Below are 25,697 nucleotides of genomic sequence, written 5' to 3'. Positions count from 1 at the left end.
AATAATTTTTTGAGCGTCTAGAGATTTCTGGCTTACATACAAACGGGAATCATGACGCTGCAATATAAGAAACCGTCGAAACTTGGCGCTCTACCCTCGGAACGATCGCGGCCATGAATCGCCGCGTTAGAATGGTCGGGAGACAATTAAGATGCTATCGTTTAATTAGGGCCGGGCCCTGCGAAAACAAAGCCGTTCGACGCCATACGCCTCTAACGTCGACGCGTCGACGCCGCTAGCTCGTCCTTCCGTTCTTCCTAGCATTACCGAAATGCGTGATAAATTGACTAGAAATAGGCGAGTCGAGGCAGGTGATGTCAGATTGGCAGATGTTCTCCGTTTGTCCCGATGCCCTTTGTTACCCTTATTCTTCTCTCCGTACCTCGTACCTCCACTTGGAATATGTGATAACGTATCAATATCGTTTATACAGATGATACCGTACTGAATCGTCAGATTGTCACATTAAATAAATACCAACATTTTTAATTCTGAGAACTCTCGGAAAAAGAGATCTTGACTAATTCCGTGCATCCTAGAAGGGAAAGCAAGAATCGGAACAGAAGATGATTGAATAGGGTTGACTAGATGTGTTTGACTAGATACAATATAATATAATACATTGAAACATAATTTTTATGTTAATTCATGACAGTAAAATCGCAACAGTTCTTCGCATCTATAACGTTGAAAGCTGAACTCAGCTAAACTTGTATCGCGATGTTCAAGCAGAGCGTTACATATTTACGGGAATACGGCATTTTGCTCCTCCTCGTTTAGCACTGATCCAGTATAGGCTACGCAATTATATTCCTCGACGTGTACGATTTTGCTTTAATGAGCGCCGTCGACGAGGCACCCGTTTTATCGGGATCGCGGAACGTCTCTCGAACGCGCGGCACGTGATTGGGCACCGTGCAAAGGAGGATTCGCCTAGGATTGGCGGTATCGATCGATGATAATCCGAGGGAACGATCGCGGCCGGCGTACCTCACGCATTATAAAAGCGGTATCGTTCGAGAAAGAGATGCCGGGGGATACGGTGACTAGATTATGGCGTTTGCACCGCGGAATTATAACTGTGGCGATGGCGCGGTTCGATGGGAAGAGAGAAAGAGAGAGAGAGAGGAGTAGAAGGTGAAGCGGGAGGGAGCGTACAGGGTGAAGGGGGAACCGTGTAATGCCGCGTATACACGTATGTACCATAATGTCCGGCGATACCGCCCGCGGCCGACGGGCGTGAGAGGGGGAGAGCGATCGGGAAAGAGACAGCGAGGAAGAGGGACGGGATCGGTTTCAGGCTTCTCTTCCGCAGGATGGGATATACCACTCTCTCTCGACGGATCGCGTCACGCCGTTCCACACCCCCGCGTACACACGCACGCGAGCCAAGCGCATAAATCCCGCGTTACACCCACCCGGCGCTCATCTTTAATCCGTTAGATTCCGTGAATGCTTGCGGCCGGCCTCCACCTCACGACGTTGATTCGAGACCGCGATCCCGCGTAATTGGGATTAGATTATTAGAGTCTTGCCTTCGCCCTCGCCTTCTCGCTCGCGGCAGGAATTCGCATCATCGCGCACGTTTCGCTGGAAACGTGGATTATGCTCCCGTGAGCGTGTTTATCCCCCTCCCTCCCTTGCGATAATCAAAGCGACCGGCGCATCTCGTTTTGGGTGACGTGCCACGCCGCGGCAGGACGCGTCTAATTCTTCTCACACGGTTCTCGTTAGCTCTCTCTGCCTAACCCGGAATTGCGACGCGTGTGTAATCCCCATCCGCTTTCGCAGTTGTAATGTGTCGATTTGCGTAATTTGAAGTCGGATTATTTTAACGGTGCGTGAAGTAAGGCCGCGTTATTGCCTGTGCGTTGAATCGTAAGAATCCTATCCTGGGAATCCTATCTCTAAAATTTTAATTCCGTCCTTTTCCCTAAACAGAGGCAACAAATTTTTAAGAATCTGAAATCTTTAAAAGTGCCATCTTTAGCGAACTTCAAATGTAAGATTTTTTAAATTGCTAAAGTACACTCGGTTAGAGAAGATTTAACCTAACGGAGCAAAGTACAGGAAAGAGGTCATTAAATTCTTGGCAATGATATCGAAATGTACAAATTATTAAAATATAATTTCATTTAAGTTTCCTTTCAACATTGTAATGCACTAATATTAAACAGCCTGTGAGCATACAACTTGATCATATTTTTAACGATCTTTTTTTTTAAACTGATACAAGAGATAATTAAATTTACGCGAAAAGTAGCAACATTTATATCTGATAGAAGAAAAGATAAGTATTTTATCGGAAAGAGCGAGAGGAGATAATTTAGTGAGATTCTGGTCATTCTTGAGCAGACAATGGTTTGTCAGTGTGCTACGAATTCTTAACCGTTGATAAAGGAGGAAGAAACACGCGTAGAAGAGAAGAAGGATCCTTAATCCGAGGGTATACAGGCGAGTATTCATAGCGACGACTCGCAGTCGTCGCTGTGCTTCTTTTTCGTTTTTCGTTCTCGTATTGCTCGGACGGGAACATTGATATTTCATCGATAGATAAGCTCGGCCGATCGATCGCAAACACAGCTGGGTTCACTTCAGGTAATCCGAACACAACGCGAGCCGTTGTGTTACCGCGACGGTTCTCCGTCGCGGCTTTGTGTACCTTGTGTAACCGCCGTCTTCTCCGGGCGATCCTCTGCACACGCAGCTTGCTGCACTTCTGCGTATTTCGCTATCTTTCGGCCGTCCTCGGAAATGTTGACTCTGTTTAACCGGATTAGACGACTGGACGACTTCTAAATGTCCCGCCTGCGAATTCATTCCGTCACGAGCGAGCGAACAAGTCTTATCCGACTGGATAGCATTCGGAGTACTTTTAAAGTCGAATTATAGTCGGAATTTCTAATAACTTTGAAATACGCTTATATACGAAAACTATAAAATTATTGTCAGTATTAAACGGCAGTCGGAATAATCGATCTTTATTTGGATTTTTGCAGGTACGACCTGGGCTTGCGTCGGGGTAGCTAGTGAACCGTCCCTTCGTGAGGAGGAATATAAGACGGGGAGGCAGTCGGCGTGGAAGCGGGCGAATCCGCACGGAAGAAGAGTCCGTGGAGGAAGTCCGGAGAACGCAGGCGCAGACGCCGTAGGTGATGTGAGGCTGGCGCCCGCCTCACGTCTGGGGTGATGCCCTCCAGTGAGCCTCATCCCCCGTACCACCTTCAGCACCACAACATTCCTCCCTCGCATCTACAGCAGCACACGCCGAGCGCGATCGAGCATCACTTCTTGCAGCTGGTGGCGGCCCATCATCAGCAACAGCAACAGCGACAGCAGCAACACGGCGGGCCCTTCCAAAATTCCACGTACACGCAGCAGAAGCAGGAGATGAGCCCGGAGGAGGAGGGGGGCCGAGTGGGTGGGTCCCCCCCTGCGGCTGGGGCTGCACTTCATCAGCCCCATCATCCCCGCACGGCTAGTCCACCTTCGGGCACAGAACCCTGCACCCGCGACGCGATACCAACACCCACACCTATCGCTGACACCACCACAACCACCACGACTATGACGATGCAGTCGCAGAGTCAGCAGCAAAAGGGTCCCAGCCCGAGTCCGAGCCCGACGGGCGGTGACGTAGAGAAATTCGACGGTAAAATCGTCTACAACCCGGACGGCTCGGCCTATATCATCGAAGGCGAGAGCGAACTCAGCGAGGACGACTCTCTGCCCGACGGTTGTATTGTAGATGGGCGCGGTGTATCGGTTCCTCACTCCTTAGTTTTCCCACAAATCGCGAGTGCGTATTATGTATCGCGGTTATACGCGCATCAGGCCTACCAGCAACAGCAGCAACAGCAACAACAGCGCTCGGCGACCCAACAGCACAATCCCGATCTTCCCGTGATGCACAGTTATCGGGTGATCAGTTACAGGAGCGCGGAGGGTAGTAAACAGCCCCTTCCGGCGCCCACAGCACCGCCGCCGCCTGCCGCGTCAGTACCCGTCAAACCTATCCTAATGTGTTTCATATGCAAGCTCAGTTTTGGCTACGCGAAAAGTTTCGTCGCGCACGCCCAGGGCGAGCATCAACTTACCCTAATGGAAGACGAACGACAGATACTCTCTCACTCGACGGCGTCGGCCATTATACAGGCCGTGGGTAGAGGAAAACAGCCGCTCGTTAGTTTCCTAGAACCTGTCACGAGCTCGACTTGCACCCAGGCGTCGCCCACACAGATACAAGCTCAACAACAACAGCAACAACGTAGCGAATCCAACGAACACGAGACAACGCCGACCACAACGAGCACTCCGGCGAGCACACCCGGCGTACCTAGCAGTCCCCAGCAGCAGCAACAGCAGCAATCGCAACAGACGCAACAGCAACGACCATCGCCAAACACTCCCACCACGCCCACGTCACACTCGAGTCATCCTCTCACGTACAATCATCAACAGCAACAGCAGCAACATCCGTGGACCGGCGCGCAAGTGAGCGCCGCGTCCTGGGCCAAAGCTCCAGACGCCATGCATTACAGTTCACCACCACCACCTACTTCGTCCACCAAAGGATCTCCATCTTCGTACGCCGCTCTCACTCAGGCCCCACCAAACTTTCTAACCGGCACCACGATAGGTGTCTGTCCGGAGCATATGCAAGGTAGACCAAGCGGAGTGGAGTGTCCGAAATGCGAGCTCATATTGACGAGCAGTCGGCTCGCCGGTCCTGGCGGAGCGCTCGCTGGAATACACAGTCGAAATTCTTGCAAAACCTTGAAATGTCCGAAGTGCAACTGGCATTACAAATATCAAGAGACTCTCGAAATACATATGAAGGAAAAACATCCGGAGAGCGAAACATCCTGTTTTTATTGCAATGCAGGTCAACCTCATCCCAGGTTAGCGCGCGGCGAAACGTATACCTGTGGCTACAAACCGTACAGATGCGAAGTGTGCAATTACTCCACCACGACGAAGGGCAATCTCAGCATACACATGCAAAGCGACAAGCATCTGAACAACATGCAAGAACTGCAGCAGGGAGGCGGGGGTGGCTCCGGTACCAGCAATCCCTCCTCGTCTCAGGACGCGCCAATGCCGACGCGGAGTCCCCACCATCAGCAAAATCACAGCCCACACCGGGCCGTCCAGGGTGGCAATCAGAGCAAACCGAAGCTCTCGTTTCGCTGCGACATATGCAACTACGAGACAAACGTCGCGCGCAACCTGAGGATACACATGACGAGTGAGAAGCATACGCACAACTCGATGGTGCTGCATCAGAACATCAAACACATGCAAACCCTGTCCGCGTTGTCCCACCATCAACAGGCGCAACACCATCATCAGCAACAACAGCAACAGCAACTCGAGCATTTGCTCCACTTAGGCGGCCTGGACAAACCGCAACCCACGGAAGCGGCGTTGGCCGACTTAGCTTACAATCAAGCGGTATTGATGACAATGATGACCGGCGGTCAAATGCCGCAGTTTCCGCCAGAACTCATAGGCTCCATAGCGAGCGCGGCTGCCATGAGCAATCTTGGCGGTGACGTTGGACTTTCGCCGGACAGCATGGAGCCGCCACCGGAACCCGCGGATCAGGATCCTAACCATCTGTATCAGTGCTGCATCTGCAACAATTTCGCGACTGATTCGCTCGAGGCCCTGAGCCATCATCTAGCCGTGGACAGAACGAGAACCCGCGAGGGTGACATACTCGCAGTGGCGAACGCGCACTTCGTCTGCAAACTCTGTACCTACAAAACCAACCTGAAGGCAAATTTCCAGTTGCACTGCAAGACTGACAAGCATTTGCAGCGGCTGCAGCATATGAACCACGTAAAAGAGGGTGGCCCGCGTAACGAATGGAAGCTCAAGTATTTAGCGTCACCCACGAGCGCGGCGCAATTGCGCTGCCACGCGTGCGATTACTACACCAATAGTGCTCATAAATTGGCCCTACACGCCGCCTTGCCAAGACACGAAGCTGCATCTCTTCTGCTCCGTCATCTGCTTGAAGCGAGCAGCAACATCCAAACCCCCGGAAAATGGTATCACTGCGTGATATGCGGATTTAGCGCCCGGCACCGATTGCCGCTTTTGCAACACGTGAGATCTTTGCGGCACCTTCACATGGAACAGATACACCACATTCATAGGAGAAGCACCCTCTCGGGGAACGAATCCCCGCACGCGGATATCAGCGTCATGTTTCAGGTGACGAGTGATCCCGATGTGCCATCCACGCAACAGCCCAGCCCGACCACGCCAACGACACCCAACGCTACGAGCACCAACAATGGTGAGTGTCTACATCGCAAATATGACAACTATTATTTGCCGTCGCTACGAAATATTAATGTCGTTTACATAATTATCGTTAACGCCCGTTAACGATAATTACTTCCCTTTTTACGCTAAAAATATTTTATTCGTTAAAGACAATATTTGGCAAAACGCCTTTTACAATAGAATGTGTTTTATGTTTTGCCAGTGACATTCATTAATATGCCAGAATTATAAAGAACAATTAATGCGTAATGGTAATGTATAAAAACTCCAAAACCAAATAAAGAAATAGCCAGGCACAGTAATTAGTGCCAAATATATTATATTATTAAATAGGCAACTTAAATGATACTATATTCATGGACGTTTCGACTCATTTTTGAGGGGGGGGGGGGGCGCGAATATAGCACCATTGTAATTAATTTGTCTGTTTGATAATATAATATATTGCGCACTAATTACTTCGTCTGACTCTTATTGCCTCTCTCATTATTCGTTTTTTTATTTATTTAAGAGAGCCTCCATACATTTTCATTGTACTAAAACTCGTACATTAAGAAAGTTATATAACGGTGCAAAGTGTGTCAGCGTTCAAACAACTTGGTTTCTCTGAAAAAGAAAAAGGCTTTGGTCTGTAATCACGAATACGTCGCGTTTTTCACTTCCTCGTCATTCACAAAAAGTGAATTCCTTTAATCGCTTTTTTTCTGCGTGAGACAGCTGTCGCTGTACTGAAAGAACATTGTGGTATTTTTCGATCAATCGACCTATGGTCGTATTTTTTTTTTCAAGCTTGTTATTCGTTACAAGTTACAAACTTGCTATTCTCTCTCCGACAGTTTAATATATTTTATAAATGATAAATCAAATAAAGATGTCAGTTGCGAATTTATTACACAACATCTACTTGAGTAACATGTCCGAAAAGTGTTAAGCTACATCCGAAAGTAAATTTCAAAAAGGTAATCAGGTTTCGTGATGACGAACGCAATTCCTTTTACGGTGAATTTCTTTTATGTCGGGCTGCGCCTTATACTAGCGAAGAAAGCTCGCGACTGCGCCCTTTAATGAATTCACTGGTCTCATTATTTTATTATCTCACAATTAGCCGGCGATGACGGTAATTTTGCATGGCATATGGCCGTGGCGTGTGCCGCCGCCACCACCACGGCGCGGCGCACACAATACCGCGTATTATTATATATCGACGGGCTGTACTTACATAAATATACGAGTGGAGAGAAGGCAGGAGCGCGAAGTGAAACCAGCAGCACGCGTTTTGCTCCGTGCGCGCTGCGACGTCGCAACTGACGCCGCACATTGCAAGTGTGCTTTCGGACAATACCGCACGATGCATGCATGGCATGGTGGCTGTCCTCCTTTCGTTCTTTTTTTTTTCATTTGCTTTTCTGTATTTTTTTTCTTTCTCGTCTTTCTCTCTCTGTTCTCTTTTTTTTTTGTAGGAAACCGCCATCGGTAGTTCGATGTCGCTACCAATCTGTAATTTGGCATTATTATTGTTGCAAGACCGGCACGCGAGAGCATCTGCGACGCGTGCAGACACATCGGCGTTCCTCTTCGTTCGCGGACGCGCCGCGTCGACGGAAAAACTTTCTCTCTCCGCGAGCGACGACACCGCGAGCGCGTTACGCGCGCTCGCTTGCGTAAATCCTTCCGCTCGCACTCGCGCGCCGAAAGGATCGGCGCGTGTAATTTGCGCCGGTAATTCTTCCGCGGATCGATCCGCGGGCGCGGGAGGAGCGCGCGATTCTCGAACAAGTCTAATCAATATAATAGCGCCGCTAAAGAACGTTCCGAAGACACACAGGCGCACGCCGCCGCTTCGGCCGTACGTGACACTGAAACGCGAACTTTTCGTTGTGTGGCACTGTCATAGTTTACCGGTAGTATCTATAATTTACTTTCTCCCGTGTGGCGTTTCGAGTTAATGTCTCGGGGAACGAATCGCCGCGAAATGGATGGCCGTCTCGCGCGCGCGCGGTCGTCCGGCTCTGAATATATAATGCCGAAGTTTAATATCGCGCCGGTCGGATTGAAGAAGCCGATTTATTGTAGCAAATCTGTCGGCGATCGTAGGAATGTAAATAATCTATAGTATGCCGATAGTTACCCCGGTGAATCGTAATTGCGAAATTTTCTACGGTACCTGGAAATGCTATAAACAAGCCAGCCCTAAGATTTTTCTCGTCACTTCCCGCGCAGACAAGTTGCTGATTATACACCACGCGTATGAAAATTTTTTAATTAATCTTTTATCGCCGTCAAGTTCGATATACGCCGCGATGAATAAATATCGATTGCAGTAAACAGGTTTAGTAATTTCAAAACACGGCCGACGTTCGTAAATATTACTAATAAACGGATCATAAATTTTCTTCTCTTTTTCTGTGTATATCCATGTTGTTTTAATTTCATACTGGGATGTTTTGGTCGTAAAACTATTATGTATCGATCAATAAACACCAGTCAATAAAAGACTGACAAATTATAATGTAATTTACAATTTCAGAATGTATTTTACATATTATATTTTATGTATCAACTTGCATGAAGCATGTATGTGTGTATGCTATTTATAAAACTAAAGAATAGTACAGTTAAATAAATTTTAATAACTACTTTGTTTTTTTTTCGCAAGAATGACATTTTATAGCCATAATAATTTATTTTGCTTAAATCAGCATTATGGTTCTTCCTTAATTAATCCTGAAACATTCTTTTTTTTTATCTACTTCCAGAGCGACGAGAGGAAGGTAGTGATTGCGGTAGTGAAGTGAAACAGGAACCGGACAACGATCCAGAACCGGAAGCCGAGGCCGAGAATGACCAAGAAGAAATTACGTGCCTATACTGTACGTATCAGCCGACGTCGCGGGAAGAATTACGACAGCATTTGCAAGTGGCTCACGTTCAAGATATTGAGGAGAAAACTGAAACGGTGAAGGAAGAGCCGGCGACAGAATTGTTATGCCCGTTGTGCCAAGATAGTTTCAAGGAACGTCCCGCCCTAGAAAAGCACGTGATGCAAATTCACTCCGTTAATACCGACGGTCTGCAAAGGCTACTGGTATTGGTGGATCAGAGCCACTGGCTAAACAATAATCGGAATACCTCGACGCCGGCTGTAACGACCGTAACGACGCCGACGTCGCCCACGACAACGACGAAGACCCACCAGGAAGAAGAGATGAGTGAACGAGGTGATAGTGACGAGATCGAGTTAGCCAGGTGTAACAAGTGCGACCGAGTTTGGCGTTCTATCGAAGAATTTCGGCAACATCATTGTCGGGAAGCTCATCCGACCGCCACGCCTACCTTGGCGGTTAGCGAGAAACATGTTTATAAATATCGGTGCGTACAGTGTAGTCTCGCGTTTAAAACCTTGGAGAAACTTCAACAACACTCGCAGTATCACGCTATTAGAGATGCTACTAAATGTGCCCTGTGCGGACGGTCTTTTCGTTCAGTCCAAGCGCTTCAGAGACATCTGGAATCTGTCCACGAACTCCACGAAGACGAGATGGCTCAGTATAAACAGAGCTTGCTCCACGCGCATCCCCTTCTTCAGGCAATAACGGAAGAAACGTTGAAAAGACAAGCCGGTCTGGCAAGCGAGCTGCATGTGGAAGATGACGCTGGTAGAGGTGACGAGGAGGAAAGTGATGCCAGTGATTCGTCTCCATTGCAGAAGGAACAACGACTGCTAGAGGATTATCTAAACAGTCAAACGATCGCTGAGGATTCCTATCAAGATCCAAGTCGAAAATTCAAGTGTCACCGATGCAAGGTAGCTTTCACGCGTCAAAGCTATCTGACTGGCCACAACAAGACTTTGCTGCATCGTAAAGGTGAAAAAATGTCTTATCCCATGGAAAAATATTTAGATCCTAATAGACCATATAAATGCGACGTTTGTAAAGAGAGCTTCACACAGAAGAACATCCTTCTGGTACATTACAACAGCGTAAGTCATTTACATAAATTGAAACGAGCAATGCAGGAGCAAGGCAACAACAACACATTGATCTCGGTGGTACCTCCAGCTAGCCCGACTGAATCGCCCGATTCTCAGCAAGATCAAGACAAGAAACCGTACAAATGCAATATCTGTAAGGTCGCTTACAGCCAAGGCAGCACTTTGGACATCCATATGAGAAGTGTTCTTCATCAAACGCGTGCCAGTAAACTGCAAGATCTTGCAGCCAGTGGCCAGTTAGATCTCGGTCGACCATTGATTGAACAACCACCGCTGAGTCCGAATAGTCCACCTGCCAACACAAACACGGGCAATACAGGAGGAATGGCTTCCTGTTCGCGCTGCAATAGTGTGTTCGTCAATCAGGATCAGCTCGCGGCACATCAGCAGCTATGCAACATTTTGAATAACCCGGCATTGGCATTATTTCAACAATTTGCTGTGTCGCAGCAATTAGCTTCGTCCGCGCCGTCTAAGACGCCACCTCCTACATCTACGACACCAGGGCCGCAACAACACATGCAATCAGCTACGCAACATTCGCAGACTACGCAGGATATTCTCTCCCAGCCACGACATAAGACCTCGCAGATGTACAAGCATCTATTAGAAAGTTTTGGCTTCGATCTCGTCATGCAGTTCAATGAGAATCACCAAAGACGACAGCGCAAAGAGGAAGAAGCCGCCGCCGCCCTTCAAGCGCAGCAAGAGCAACAAAAGCAGGAACAACAGAAGCAAGCTCTCGCAGCTCAAGCCATGCAGGAAAAAGAAGAAGAAACCGAAGAAACTCATATGGATGACGATGTGATACCCGAACTTACACGCAGCACCTGTCAACACTGCAACAAAGAATTCAGCAGCGTTTGGGTTCTGAAGGCACATTGTGAGGAGGTTCATCGCGACCTCGTACCGCGCGAATTTCTCGAGAAGTACGCTCAACAGTTCAAGTGCGAGTACGAAAAGAAAAGTGTCGTGGTGACCGTTGCGACGTCTTCATCAACCACCACGGCGCCAAGAAGTTCCACGCCCGCCGCCGCACAACCTCAAGATCTCAGTGCTGATAAAGAATCTCGTGAAAAGGAGAAGGAAGAAAATGCCGAGAACAAAGAATGTATTAGCCGAACACCGGAAGCTACATCTACCACTCCAGCGACCACCCCAGCGTTGAGCAACACGCCAGTTTCGAGTACAGATTCCACGACGCCGACTGTGCTATCTACTAATCCGCATCATATTCCACAACAGTCGCAACAACAGCAGCAGCAGCAGCAGCAGCAACAATTGCAGCAACAACAACAGCAGCAGCAGCAACAACAACAACAGCAAGCTCAACTTTCATTCGCGCAACAGATGACCGAAATGCAAGCTGCTCTAAATGCTGCAATGGCTGCATCGCAATTGCAGCAGCAGTTACAACAATATCCAGGATTGATGATGGGAATGATGGGATTACCATTGGGATTAAACGTGCCCGCTTTAGCTGCCATGAATCTGCAACCACCTCTAGTGCCAATGATGCTACCGCCACCACCGTATGATGGTGCCACTACTGCATATCCACCGATTAATCAAGCAGATCTTCTTGCCAAGCAGCATCTTGCCCTTCAACAGCAGCAAGCAGCGGCAGCGGTAAGTAGAACGCCTGTGTCACAATTTTAACTTAATATTTAATTATTTATGTATCTATTTACTCATTGATGAAAACGAGCTTTTCATAAGAAATGCAAATGAAATTATAAGAATATCGAACGTGACAGAAGTAATACAAAATAGTGTTGATATGTAAATAACATATTAATAGCCAATAATCACGGTGAGAGATAATATCATGACAAAAATTAAGACAAATTTAAAAGAAAGTTTGTCTTGATTTGTTTATACGGGGAAGACAAGTTGAAAAAATTATCTATCTATTTCATATTTATTTATTTATTTATTTATGTATAAACAGGATTCAGAGATGTATAGCGGGATTTATCAATCGTCGAATGTCAATCGTATTAATTAGCGGGAGATTTTTTTTATCTTTCAGGCAAATGCAGCTGCATCGCAGAAACGAGCGCGCACACGTATCACTGATGAGCAGCTAAAAATACTACGGGCACATTTCGATATTAATAATTCTCCTGGCGAAGAACAAATCTTAGAAATGGCCAGTCAGAGCGGTCTGCCACCTAAAGTCATAAAACATTGGTTCCGAAATACGTTATTTAAAGAACGGCAGCGTAACAAAGATAGCCCTTACAATTTTAATAATCCGCCAAGTACTACCCTAAATATCGAAGAATACGAGAAAACCGGTGAGGCGAAGGTAACACCGTTAAATTCAAGTGTGTCCGGTAGCAGTTCCTCTGACGATAAAAGTCCAAATAAGCAAGCCACGCCTCCACCATCTATGCAAAACACCAGCGCGTCTCAATCTACCGAGATTAAGCAGGAAACACTCGAACAGTCGCACTGTCAACAACAGCAGCAAGCTGCGCAACATCAAGATGAGCTGCATCACTCGCCCGGCAGCTCGGGTGGACAACAATCGCGACCGCATTCACCCGCACTTAGTATGAGTTCTGTATTCTCAGCTATTCATCACGACATTTCTTCCCACCCTCCGTCGACTACGAACGCCCCGAGTACTCCGATGTTACCACCGAAATTGGCTTCTCAGAACTTTGCCAATCCATCTCCGGGAACCGGTAGCGTAGTGCCGAGCGCGATTGCCGCAATAGCGCTCACCCCGCAGAGATCTCTGAGCCCAGGTCGCGGACCGGCTGACTATTTTGGTGGTAACAGTAACGGCAGTAACGCCTCCGGCGGTAGCTCCGGCAAACGTGCCAATCGCACGAGATTCACCGATTATCAGATAAAAGTACTTCAGGAATTCTTCGAGAACAACGCCTATCCAAAAGATGACGACTTGGAGTATCTAAGCAAACTCCTCGGTTTAAGTCCACGCGTGATCGTGGTGTGGTTTCAGAATGCTAGACAGAAGGCACGTAAGGTCTACGAAAATCAACCTGCCACCGAACCCGTGACACCGGGTGGACGTGAAAGCGACGACGGATCCGGTAGATTTCAAAGAACCCCAGGCTTGAATTATCAGTGCAAAAAGTGCCTGCTGGTATTTCAGAGATATTACGAGCTTATACGCCATCAGAAGACCCATTGTTTCAAAGAGGAGGACGCCAAGAGGAGCGCGCAAGCGCAAGCTGCGGCGGCTCAGGTCGCCGCGGTTCTCAGTTCCGAGGACAGTAACAGCAGCTCTACAACGACTACAAACAATACGATAGCTAACAATATGTCAACCGCGCCCGCGCTTACCGAACAGTTGCAGCAACCATTGAGCACCGCCACGTCACCTCATCAGCATCAACAGCAAACCCTGTCTCAGACGCACCAACAGTCGCAACAGCAACAACAGCAGCAGCAGCAACAGCAGCAGCAACAGCAGTCGCAAACCGAGTCGAAGGAAGGCAGTTTTCAATGTGATAAATGCAACCTGATGTTCGGTCGATTCGAACTTTGGCGCGAACATCAGCTAATACATATCATGAACCCGACCTTGTTCCCTTCGGCGTACCCACCTGACTCACCCTTCGGAATCTTGCAGCAACAAGCACTTAATGCTAACCAAAGCTCTGGAGTTGCATCGGACAGTCCGCATTCACTCATCAGCATGATGCAGAAGAGGAAGTTCGAGGATCCCGAGGAGGGAACGGGCAGCGATAATCGCTCGAATTCGGAACACAGTGAGCAACCTAAAGATAAGCGTTTACGTACCACAATACTTCCGGAACAGTTAGACTATCTCTATCAGAAATATCAGATCGAGTCTAATCCATCGAGAAAGATGCTGGAGACTATCGCCCGTGAGGTCGGCTTGAAGAAGCGTGTGGTGCAGGTGTGGTTCCAAAACACGCGTGCCCGCGAACGCAAAGGCCAATTTCGCGCCCACAGTCAAGTTATCAATAAGCGCTGTCCATTCTGCCCGGCGCTATTCAAGGTCAAATCTGCTTTGGAATCTCACCTTAGCAGCAAACACGCAGATCAGGTGGCTCGCGGCGAAGTGAACATCGACAACATCCCGGACGAAGAGCTCTCGATGGAATCTGTTCCTTCCAATTCTAGCACTCCTCACATGATGCCGCCGTTGTTTCCGCCTATCAACAACAGCGACATGGAGGCATCTTTTAAATCCTTGAAATATTATGAGGAAATAAAGCGATACTTCAGCGACATACAGGCACACAACAGTAACGGAAAACAAGAAACGGCAAATCATCAAGCCAGCGGAAACAGCGGCGAGTCACCGTTAGATCTGAGCAAACCAGTCGATCTCAGTCGGCCAATGAAACTGTGTTTGAGCAACTTCAGCAGTCTTCTCGAGGAGCAACACGGCACCCATTTCCGTGGCAGCAGCGATTGCGGACCTCTGACTGACTTATCCGAACGTAGCATCTGCGATGACGACAGCATGAGCGAAACCACCGAGTTTTTGGATGATGAGAGCGGTCCAGCAAGTCCAGCCTCGAGCACACAGAGCTCAAGACAAGGGCCCGCCAGCGCAAATACCGGGAACACGCCCGGAACGCCAGTAACCGGTGGACAATCCGGCGGCAATACCGGCCAATCCGGCGGCAAACGATATCGCACGCAGATGTCGGCTACTCAGGTGAAGGTGATGAAGTCGCTCTTCTCGGACTACAAAACACCGACGATGGCCGAATGCGAGATGCTCGGCCGTGAGATCGGCCTTCCGAAACGGGTGGTCCAGGTGAGCATCGATAATCCTCATGCGAGCCGATCCCGAGCTCGTAATAACCATTAATATCCACAAGAAGATCATTCTTTGGACATGAGTGCGTTTAATCCACGAGCTTACGGAGACTAATGGAGACGAGTTGCAGGTGTGGTTCCAGAATGCCCGCGCTAAGGAGAAGAAGGCCAGGTTAGCGGCTGGTTTGCCGGCCGAAGGCTCAGCCGTTCAACCGCATCGCGGCCCGACCGGACCAGACGAGTGCAGACTGTGCTCTGTACGCTACTCGGCCAAGACGCCGCTGCAGGAGCATGTCTTCTCGCGGCGGCACATCGAGTCGGTGCGCGTCGCCGTCGAGGAGGGCAGTTTGGTGCCGCCGACTCCTGGGGCACCGATCGTACCCAGCGGCAGCGGTGCCGCCGGCGTGCCCGGTATCGGCAATTCGCCGGTCATCACCACGGCCAGTCAACAAGTCAATCAGCAGCAACAACAGCAGTCGGATGAAAACATGATGTACGGATCCGTGTTCCTTCATCCCACGGCAATGTTCCAGTCACAGCAACAGCAGCAGCAGCATCCCGCCACCGCTGCGGCCAGTGCAACTAATACTACGGCCGGTGAGTGTCTGGCTGACTTAAACGACTAAACGATCGTACGACGTCAATTCGAAATTCGTACTGATTTAATGCCATGAATATGTAATGTATATTAATATATATATTATTGTAATATATATATATATATATATATATATATATATATATAATGTATTATATATACATATACGTGCATATATGTATATGTATGTACGTTTCATATTGCTATTATATATAATGATGTTAAATATATCATTATATATTATACTGGTGCATATATAACATATAACACACAATATATATATACATGTATATATATTACATATTATATATACATATTTATTTATTCATAAATGTATTTATATATTTACATGGTGGGATTTTCTAGACAGTTTGTTTTACTCAACGCATTATACTAATGAGAAGATTTTTATTTCGGCTTTTTTTCTTGATTTTTGTTACTAGTCGATGAGAATCTTACGGCATTAAAATTGATGCTGGACCAAGGAATTTCGAACTTGCCGGCGTAAAGTCGTTTATAAATATGTAGTATATTGCGACAATTCTCTATTGTTGCAAAAATTTTATATTGTTGTGTATTGCGACAGTTTAATATTTTTGATGAAATTGATGTGTGATATCATGGGGCTATCAATTAAATAATCATTATGGAAGTAAAAATAATAAAGTTCAATTCGTCAATTATACGGATATCGATATAGAAAATTACGAAAGATATACTAAAGTATTGAAAAATATACTTTACCAATTGTTGTCGAAAATGATGAACATTTCTGGTAAACTTTACATGCTATATATATATATATATATATATATATATATGTATAGAGAACATATCTAAATAATATATCTAGAGGTAGGAAATACTCTCTAAAAGTTCCTATCAGGAATATATTTAGTATAAGAGTGATTGAAAGTGTAGAAATAGTACGAAAGAGCGAATGGATGAATGAGAGAATGAAAAAGAAAAGATGAAGGACGCATATATTTTAAAAAAGTTTCTAAACTACATGACGATGCGACTTCAATAAGTGATCAATAATTTAATGAAGCCTTGTTAAATGATCTGTATATATACAGTTAAAGACTCAGATATAAGAATTCTATTATTATATTTTGTATTAAAAGTTTAGTGATATTTGCACAGTTATTAGATCCAGCTAATTACTCTTCTAAGCGTCTCATTGACATTGTTCTCCTATCGCCCTCGTTATCGTCGTCATTATTTGCGAAGCCATTCCAACATCTTGGACGCCCTTCACGGATTTCACACTCGCCTCGTGTTTATAACTTTTATTGTAAATACTTCCATAAGTCTCCCCCAGCAAATCGAACCCGAAATCCGGATAGGGCTCTTCCTCGCAACTAGCCTCTATTCAAGTACGCGTAAACACGACGATACTAATTCTACGTACTGTAGCGCCTTATCTGCCATTAACGAGGACGTAATATAGGTACGATATCGGGAACGATACCGATTATTACTATGCGATTATTATTAATTATTATTTTCTTTTATATTAGTTATTTATGAATCTTCTTTGTGATGGTCACGCTCTCGTCTGCCTACGCGTTTTTTTTTCCTTTGATTGGAACCGGATATCTCGAGTTTGAGCAGCTGGCGATACACACAATGTCCGTTTATTTCTTTTTCGAATTTATTTTATTTTACACTCGTATCCATGGCTGACGAGGGTGTGGCTTTGCTTGTCGCTTACTTTTCCTACATTCATTTATGCGGTATTATGTATCACTGATAGAATGCATCCGAAACAATGTTATGTATGTCGATCAATACATTATTTTCCTACCATTCTTATGTATATATTTTATTATTATTATTATTATTATTATTATTATCGCATTATTTAACAATTCATATTCTTCATTTTATTAGTATTGATTAATATTATGTTAATAATATTATACGTTACACTGCGTTTATTTCCGTTCTAGTCTAAAATAAAAATTACAAACAGGTCATTACTTTTTTGTTTCTTTCTTGTTTCAATTTTTATGTTCCATCCTGAATATCCTTATCCTGCCATCACAAGGAGCCATCACGACGGTTGCATCAGAAACATTTTGGTAAGTCGCGATTGCTACGAGTCTTATCATTCACTAATCATTGCGAATAAATCAAAATAAATAATACTGAATCAAAATTAATGCTATACAAAATTTCAACTATCTGTGTGGGAATCTGAGAGACAGATAAGTTTTATCTTTGCATCTCGGTAAAAAATTGATGCATGCCATAGGTATTTGTAAAGGCGGATATATGTACTTTCACATGCTCGGTGGTCTCATAATTTCATAATTGAGATAAATCATATTATAGACGCGACGCTACGCATAATTATGGTGTGAGGTTTTACGCCATATAATTCGTTACAATATTGGCTTTTAGGATTTTTTATCTTGGATCGACATACATGGCACTATAGCCACTAACCAAGCCTGTAACCTCGATCGCATGATGAGATCATAAGTCAAGTTAGTAGCTACAAACACTGGGAGACTAACTCACATCCGCTTAATGAATTAGAAATGACGAGGAAACGTTAAGGTGACGTGCTGGCTCGAGACTTGTGCTCATCATTTACCATGTTTCGATGTCCCATAAATTATTTTTGTTCGACGCAAAATCCTTTCTGTTATTCATAGTATGTAAGAGGCAATAAAATCTATTCTGTTCATAATTATGAATCTAAAGCGTTGTAAAAAAAAGGGTTTTTATTTGCTAAAACTTTGCATGAAATTAAAACATTCTTGAAACTTTTTTTGTTACATATTTGGAACTTTGATTTTTATTTTATTTTTATTTCATTTTATTTTATTTTTTTCATTTTTTTTCTTTCATTTTTATTTAAATATTTTTATATAGATGCGTGAATTGGTAAATCCATAAACTTCCGACCAAATTAGGACTAGACCCAACCAGACGTTTATGATTCAAGTGTACTTCACGAAATTATTTATTTCTATTATTACGGATATATCGTACTTATTAAACTCGTCCAGATTTTTATAACAATTTGGCATAAGAAAAATCTGCGCAAAATTAGTCAATGCATTTCTAAAAATCGAGTGATCCTTGAATATAATTAGAGACTTCTTAGTTTTTTAGCTTTTTAGGTTTAAACGAATCAAGTTTTCTGTACATTACAATTTGCGATAAACATCGCAGGGATACTCGATGGAGGAGATCGTTGAAATTACCGGATAACTTCGTGATCGGTCAGAAATTTGATACGCGCGTCCACGTTGCTTCGGCAAAAAGCTCGGATATTAATTAGTCGCGGTGCTTTTTCGAAGCGTCTTAGGCGCGACACAAAAGCGACGTAGATATACGCGGCATCAAGCGAAGAGACGAAGGATCGCATGAACCATTGTGCGCGTGGTCATGGTCGTTCATCGACAGTCCACCTCGACATTACCGCGGCTGCTTCGATAAAATTCCCCAAACGACGCGATTGCCGCGTTGAATAGAACGAGACATGTGGAAAAAAGGGAACAATAGGCTCCGATATTCGCTGGGAAAATTGATTTTCTAGTGATGGAACGCTGTCGGCGCTTTCGAGTCGCATTGTCTCGCGTATTGAAGGCTCCGCGCGTTCAATTGAATTCCCCCTCGTTATAAAGTTGTTGCTGTTATAACCGCGAGAAAAGATGGGAGACTTTGTACTTTACTTAATATTTCGTAATTTGTTTTCTCTAATAGAAGAGACTCGAGCACGCTTAAATATTCACCTATGGGCAAACAAATTACGTCGGTAGGTGACACAAGATTTAATTCATTAATATACAAAATGTCGCGCGCGCGGGGCAAAAACAGTTTTCGAGTGATTTCAATTTCCATTATTTATGCACGGTTCCTGCAGAATACTGCGTGAAGAGGCCCGACCGAATCTCTTATACATTCCATAGTTATACAGACGACATCCCGAAAGCGCTCCGAAGAATAAAGGCAAGAAAATCTATACGCCGAGCTGGCATTGAAATCCCATGCTAATGCTGAGTACACAGCGAACGGAGCGAGCAAACGTCCCGTCGTGTCGCGGCACGTGTCACATCGACACTTCCGTATATACACCTATGTCTAAACATTCACTCTCGAGTTCTTCGATCCGAGTTTCGGCGCGGCGGAAAGAAGAAGAAAAAGAAGGAGTAGGGGGGGACTTGACACAGGGAATTCATCGGGCCTCAACCCTTCCGGTCGCGTCTCGTGGCAGGGCCACGTGTCGCTTTCGGAGGACAGCAGGCGCGAGGTGTGCGCACACGCGTCACTCCGTCAAAACCTTATGCTAATGCCGGTCGACTCGCGGGATCGCCCGCGGCACGAAACAACCGTCGTCGCCGGCACACGTTTCGTAGCACCGACGGCGTAGCGGCGACGACGGCGGCGGCGCGGCGGCGGGGAACGATTATACGCGCGATTCGTGAAATTATGCAAAGTACACGGCGAGGAAACTCTTGCTCCTCCTCGTCGTGGCTCGCGTGCTTCTTCGCCCGACGGTTCTCGAGGGGTGCGCGAACGACGCGCACGATAGGCACGTGCGTGGCGCCGCGTTTGCAGCGGAAATGCAAATGGTAACTTCTCTCGTAGGGTTGAACTGTGGCGTTCCTCTTTGTCCCGAGCGGGAGGACGCGTTGCATGCGCCGCGCCGCGCCGAGGTGCACCGGCGGTGAATATTGAGTCGTCCAGCAATCTGAGATTATCCCTTCCGACCGCGCATCTGCGTGAAATCGCACTACTTTTTCTACTCGTTTCTCTCGAGGGACGGTCGGATTCGAAGCGTTATAAGAAATGTTACGATATTCTAGGTCTCAATCATAGATTCAGTATCGTAATGATAACTTGTATGCTATACAGCGAACTGATAAGTATCGCCTAATCAGATATTTATTGATTGAAAATATACGAGAAACACGTTCAGTAAAATATGAAAATCTTGTAAATCTTTTTTCGAAAATCTATAAATAAGAAAGTTTGAGGAAATTGAGATATGCTCTGTATATTTGTCGATAATATACATACTCTTCAATATAACATACAAAAATGTATGCTTAATTGATTCGTAGTAGAGATCATATTAATAACGAAATGTTACGCGATAAAGAAATCTTCTGCGAGTAAAAAGACTTAGACTCTGGCTTAGAATTATAAATGTGTCCGGTATTGAACATGTTTTAGCCTTAGAATTACTTTATCTTCATTATTATGTCTCAGCTTCCTCGTAGATCAGGATCATGTCAGCTTTATCTCGGCAGTCGATGCCAACGTTTGCTAAATGACTTTATGACTCTCGATAAAAATTTCACATTAATAGAGGACATTCTAGCCTTGCAGAAAAGCATCGATTTAATATGCTAGCATCCTGATATGTATGTTGAAAGATTAATTGATGACTCAATCATCCGCTAAACAAGGTGTAACGATGTAGCCAGTGTAATTTCATTAACTGCTGCTATTCCATATATTCATTGACGTTCTTTATAACTTGCTTTTGCCACTAAAGCACTAAATCATCGCCATTTTACGCCTACATCGAAATAACACATTCCGCTTGCTATGCCCGTTTCAAAGGTGCTCAATAATCAAGGCAAGATCATTATGTAGGCCAAAGAATTCGAGAGAATGAAACGTGTCCTTTTGTGAGTAGGAGTAGGGGCCACCAGATAGGAATTAGCATGCCGCGATGCGAATCGTCCTTTTTCCCCCCGACGTCAGGTATATCCTCGCGGCCTTCGTGTATTCGCCTTTAATCCCTTTGAATTCGGCGAGTGGGACCGCGCTCTTTCTCTCTAGGCTTTCGGCTAACTTTGAGACCGCGTTGTGGCGAGGGAGGACCACGAAATCGGTTTCCTCTCACCTTTCGCCCGCGCCTGTCTCCTCGGTGTCCTGTCCCAGGCCATATGTTACCCGATCCATGGCCTAGCTATTAATTATATCGATCTATATAGGCTGTGCGCGCGTAGTTAACGACGGCAGCGCGCGAACCAGACCCAGTGACGCTTTATGGTCTTTACTGACCCCCCTCGCGTTCTCTTTCTTTTTCTCTCTCTCTTCCATTCTGCTCCTCTCTCCGACGGCGAAGTGAGAACCTAAAAAAGCCGGAGCTTCACGCATTGCGCAGAAATACATAAAACCCGACCGAAGGCATAAATCATTAGGGCCGATGTAGAGAAACTATTACGTGACTCATGCTTGGGGATCCAGAGAAGCGAAGGGGAAGGAGAAAAGGAGATAGCGTGTGGATTATATGAAAAAAAAAAAAAATGTTTGAAGGGTAGCGGTGCGCTTCCTAGGGGTACCTAACCGTCAGTGAAGCTCCAGTTAGCAGATTATTCAAGTCGTTTCAGCGAGATTTCTACTGATCTTTAGTTACAGCCTTTATCGAATTACAGATCGCTTTGATCGTGTGATTTTCTTCCAATCAATATTACATTTCAAAAAAAAAAATTAAGATTAAAAAAAACAGTTTTAGAATCTTTAAAATAATCTTTAAAAATATTAATCACTTAATTTTGATTTATGGCAATAAATTTCTAAGAAAACTTATGAGGCATTTATCTCCTGCAACGCGCACATTGTCATGATAATTTTTAATCAATTAATTAGGTTTTTGCAATGTATAATCAACTTAGATCACTGTTTACCTGACTCGTCGCTCATAGAAAAATATATGGACGAGCTCGGGTAAAAAAGATTCATGACTTTCGTTTTCCTCTGTACCGCGTGTACGCTGCAGCGGTTGCGTCATCCAGGGAAAGAGGAGGATCGTTCGTAGACGCCGTAAAGTATCGATTCGCTCTCATACACGGCAGAAGTGAGTCCGGCGCAGCCGGGGACCGTCAGCACGTCACTTTCTCCGCGAACGGGCAGGCGGTAGAGATGCCTCCGAAGGTTTCTTGGGACCCTCGATGCTACGCGCGGACTTCACCGAGAGCGGACGACGAGGCGTCCGCTGGGAGAGGAGCCGGCGCGGAACGAGTGTCACGAGATAACCGCTCGATGGATAATCTAGTAAAAGTAGCGAGGAGTGCGCGGGGCTCTCCTCCCTCCTCCGATGTTTGTCGAAGGCGCTACTGGAATCCGGCAAAAAACTCGTCGGTCGGCTACCGGCCATTCTAATGCTTCGCTATAATGTGCCACGTTATTTCCAACCGTCCAGCCACGCCGATCCCGCCAGTAGAGGCATCCTCATGACGCGCTACCTTCGGCCCACATATCATCACCTCGTTTCGGCCACGATTGAAGAAACGACCGACGCGTTCGCGAGAAGCATGATCACGTTCGCGTACGTACGCGATAGATTCTCAAGTGAATCTTAAAAATCTTAAATAGTTGCAATGATAATTAATGATCGAGATAAGGTTTTGATGATCAGAAGATTTCCGTTTTTGTAAATTTCAATGAAAAAAAGATATCAATTGGGATTTCTGTTTGTTAATGAATTCGGATGTCGTTGTAGAGTGCATTGAAGCAAATCGCTCGTGGTGAGTAAAAAATTGAACGTTTATTATTTCAAACTCTCAAGTCGACGACACGAAAAAGGTCGCATTTTAAGCCCATAAATTTTCGGATCTATCGGTCGCGCGAGCGACGCCGGATTTTGCTGAAAAATACGAACGTAATTGTGCGTCGGGGATGCGGCGACGACCGAATTGTTACGAGCCGAGTGCGCGAGAACGACGCCGACGGTGCCATAAACTCCGCGAAGGTAACATGGCACGACGAGTTATGGCAATGATGCTGGGAGTTCCACGCATGACTCGGCACGAGGCAAGTATCCTCGCGGGCCTTGGGGCCAGAGTCAAAAAAGAGGCCCCCGGTCGTTTAGTGTCTCGATGCGCACCGCTCGCTACGCCTCGCAAAAACGATCGATCGCTAATTACTAGAAACCGTCCTGATCCTTGATATGTGAAAGCCGATTATATAAAGACGATCTCAAATATACTTAGTAAATCAGAAAGTTAACGGTATCCGGAGGTCTGAGAGTGAATCAGCATGGAAATGACACGACGAAACATATTTGCACGTTCGCAAAAATGAATGGCTGGTTATATTTACATTTTCAATTGGATTAGCCTTCTCTCTTCGTAATTTGAAGAGTGAATAATGTAGGCGTAATATTTTTTAACGGTTAAAATATTATATAGACGTCTTGAAAGTAAGAAGAATCTTCGAATTTATTCATTCTCCATGATATGAGATTTATTAATATTTCGTTTTGATTTAATGGTGAGTCGGATATCACGTATTAAACACATATTAAAGTCAAGATCTAATTCCCGCGCCTGGAAGACATATATCATTATATTGAAAATATCGCATGTATTTTTGGGAATTATCACTCGTAAATATTTAAATTGTCAATATATCCTACACCGCTCACGCAAAATTGAATTTCTCGGGCTTATACTACACACATAACTCGTGGCCCATCATCCGTCATCATGAACTCTAAAAAGGACCTGATAGGCCAAGGTAAAGAGGCACACGTAGGGTCGGGTGATATAGCGTCGATGCCTGCCTTGATACCCGGGACCACTTCGCTGACGACCGCAGCTCGCGAACCCCGGGACTTACCGACAAACTTGTCGGCGGTGGTCGACGGTGGTTGATGTTGTTGTCTGAATTATACTCTGATTATACTGCGAGCGCACGGCGGGTATGATTAAACATTAAACAACGCCATTACGCCGGGGAGAGAGGAGCGGCGCGGCGAGCCGAGGCGCACGAGACGCAGAACGCAGAACGCCCGTGGTGGACGATGAGGAATAAGGTGGAGAAGGACGAGGGCGAGGGTGGAACAACGTGGAAAGGGCGAGAGAGATCCCCATCGTCTTCCCCGGTTGACCGCGGCCGCTCGTGTCCTCCTACGAGTCGAGGATTAGCTTGTAATTCCTCGCGCGGCGCGCCGCGCCGCTGACTATCTTGCCGGGCTGGCTAGCTCTGCGGCTGGCTCGCCTAACCAGAAACAGGAATGCCAAGAAGCGTAATTAGCTATTCGCCCGCGAGAGGAGCCTATTTGCTTTACCGCATTCCACACCGCCATTCACGACGGGCGAAGCTGGTCCCGCCGCGTCGCGGAACGATCCTCATGGCGGGAGTTCTAACGAGAAGTTTGTAGACAAAGAGGTTCATCTCCCGTCGTTTCGATGCCAAAAAAGATCAATTATGAAGTATTTATTGGATGACAATGAAGTTTGACTAAAATGCGACAAAAATTAATTTCCTAGATAATTAATTTGACGATTACAATTTGTTTGCAATTCCGAGAGAGTAGGTCTTAATAAAAATTATTGAACACTACTTAATCGATTAAAAAGGAGAGTTATTAAGTGTATTAACTTACACTTGACTCGCTTAACTTTTTAATTATTAAATTTAATCAGTACTTTTACTTGAGATGAGAGTGTCAAAAATCAAAAGAACTATTTCGCGTAATTTTATGAAGTTTGGCTGTTCGTCAGCTACTTTGAACGCGTTCCTTACGAACTACGACATCCTGTCTTGTACGATCGTGGAAATGCTATTTTCAAGTTATGACACGAAAGGAACGTCGGGCCTCGTCGTCGCGGGCCGTACGTGACGTCGGCACATAGTTGTTCGCCATTGCCCGCAGCTGTCTATACCGTAAATACGGTTAGTTACAGGCAGGCCTCGGTACCGCGTGACCGAGCGACGTGTATTACAAAATAACTTTGCGGACGATTTCAAACAGCCGCCCTTGTGCTTAACGCAAAGGGCGGCGCCGTCTCGAGGAGGGGCGAAAAGGGAAATCGTGACATTTCTAACAGCGAGAAAGGTACTTAACGGATCAGTTTCACTCGACGACGTTGCTCGATGAAGCACTAGTTGACGATCTCCCGCTTGGATATAGTGTCGGTTATTCTCTGAGTAATTCGTTCCTTACACTAGAGATTCATGCAGTTATGAGTCGATTCTTCAATAGTCAGAAAATAGAGTATTCTGATATTTATGAATACAGAGATAATTATTACTAAGACGTTGGTCTTCATAAAA

The 25,697-nt window shown here is 45.7% G+C and overlaps 1 protein-coding gene across 7 annotated transcripts in view; it reads left to right on the top strand.

Annotated features, from left to right (window-relative positions):
* Zfh2 (Zn finger homeodomain 2) overlaps positions 1-25,697 on the top strand; it is a 370,912-nt gene that overhangs the window by 273,060 nt on the left and 72,155 nt on the right. For all 7 annotated transcript variants that reach the window (XM_071708340.1, XM_071708339.1, XM_071708338.1 and 4 more), the window contains 4 exons: positions 3,000-6,307; positions 9,054-11,920; positions 12,324-15,062; positions 15,196-15,661. In XM_071708340.1, the coding sequence (XP_071564441.1) occupies positions 3,190-6,307; positions 9,054-11,920; positions 12,324-15,062; positions 15,196-15,661 (9,190 nt within the window). In that variant the 5' untranslated portion in view covers positions 3,000-3,189. The remainder of the gene's footprint in view (positions 1-2,999; positions 6,308-9,053; positions 11,921-12,323; positions 15,063-15,195; positions 15,662-25,697) is intronic.

The sequence above is a fragment of the Temnothorax nylanderi genome, unplaced genomic scaffold (assembly GCF_030848795.1).
Source record: "Temnothorax nylanderi isolate EJ_2023f unplaced genomic scaffold, tnyl_v1.0 TNYL_tig0066_pilon, whole genome shotgun sequence".
Classification (NCBI taxonomy): domain Eukaryota; kingdom Metazoa; phylum Arthropoda; class Insecta; order Hymenoptera; family Formicidae; genus Temnothorax; species Temnothorax nylanderi.
This window is presented reverse-complemented; position numbering and strand designations above follow the sequence as displayed.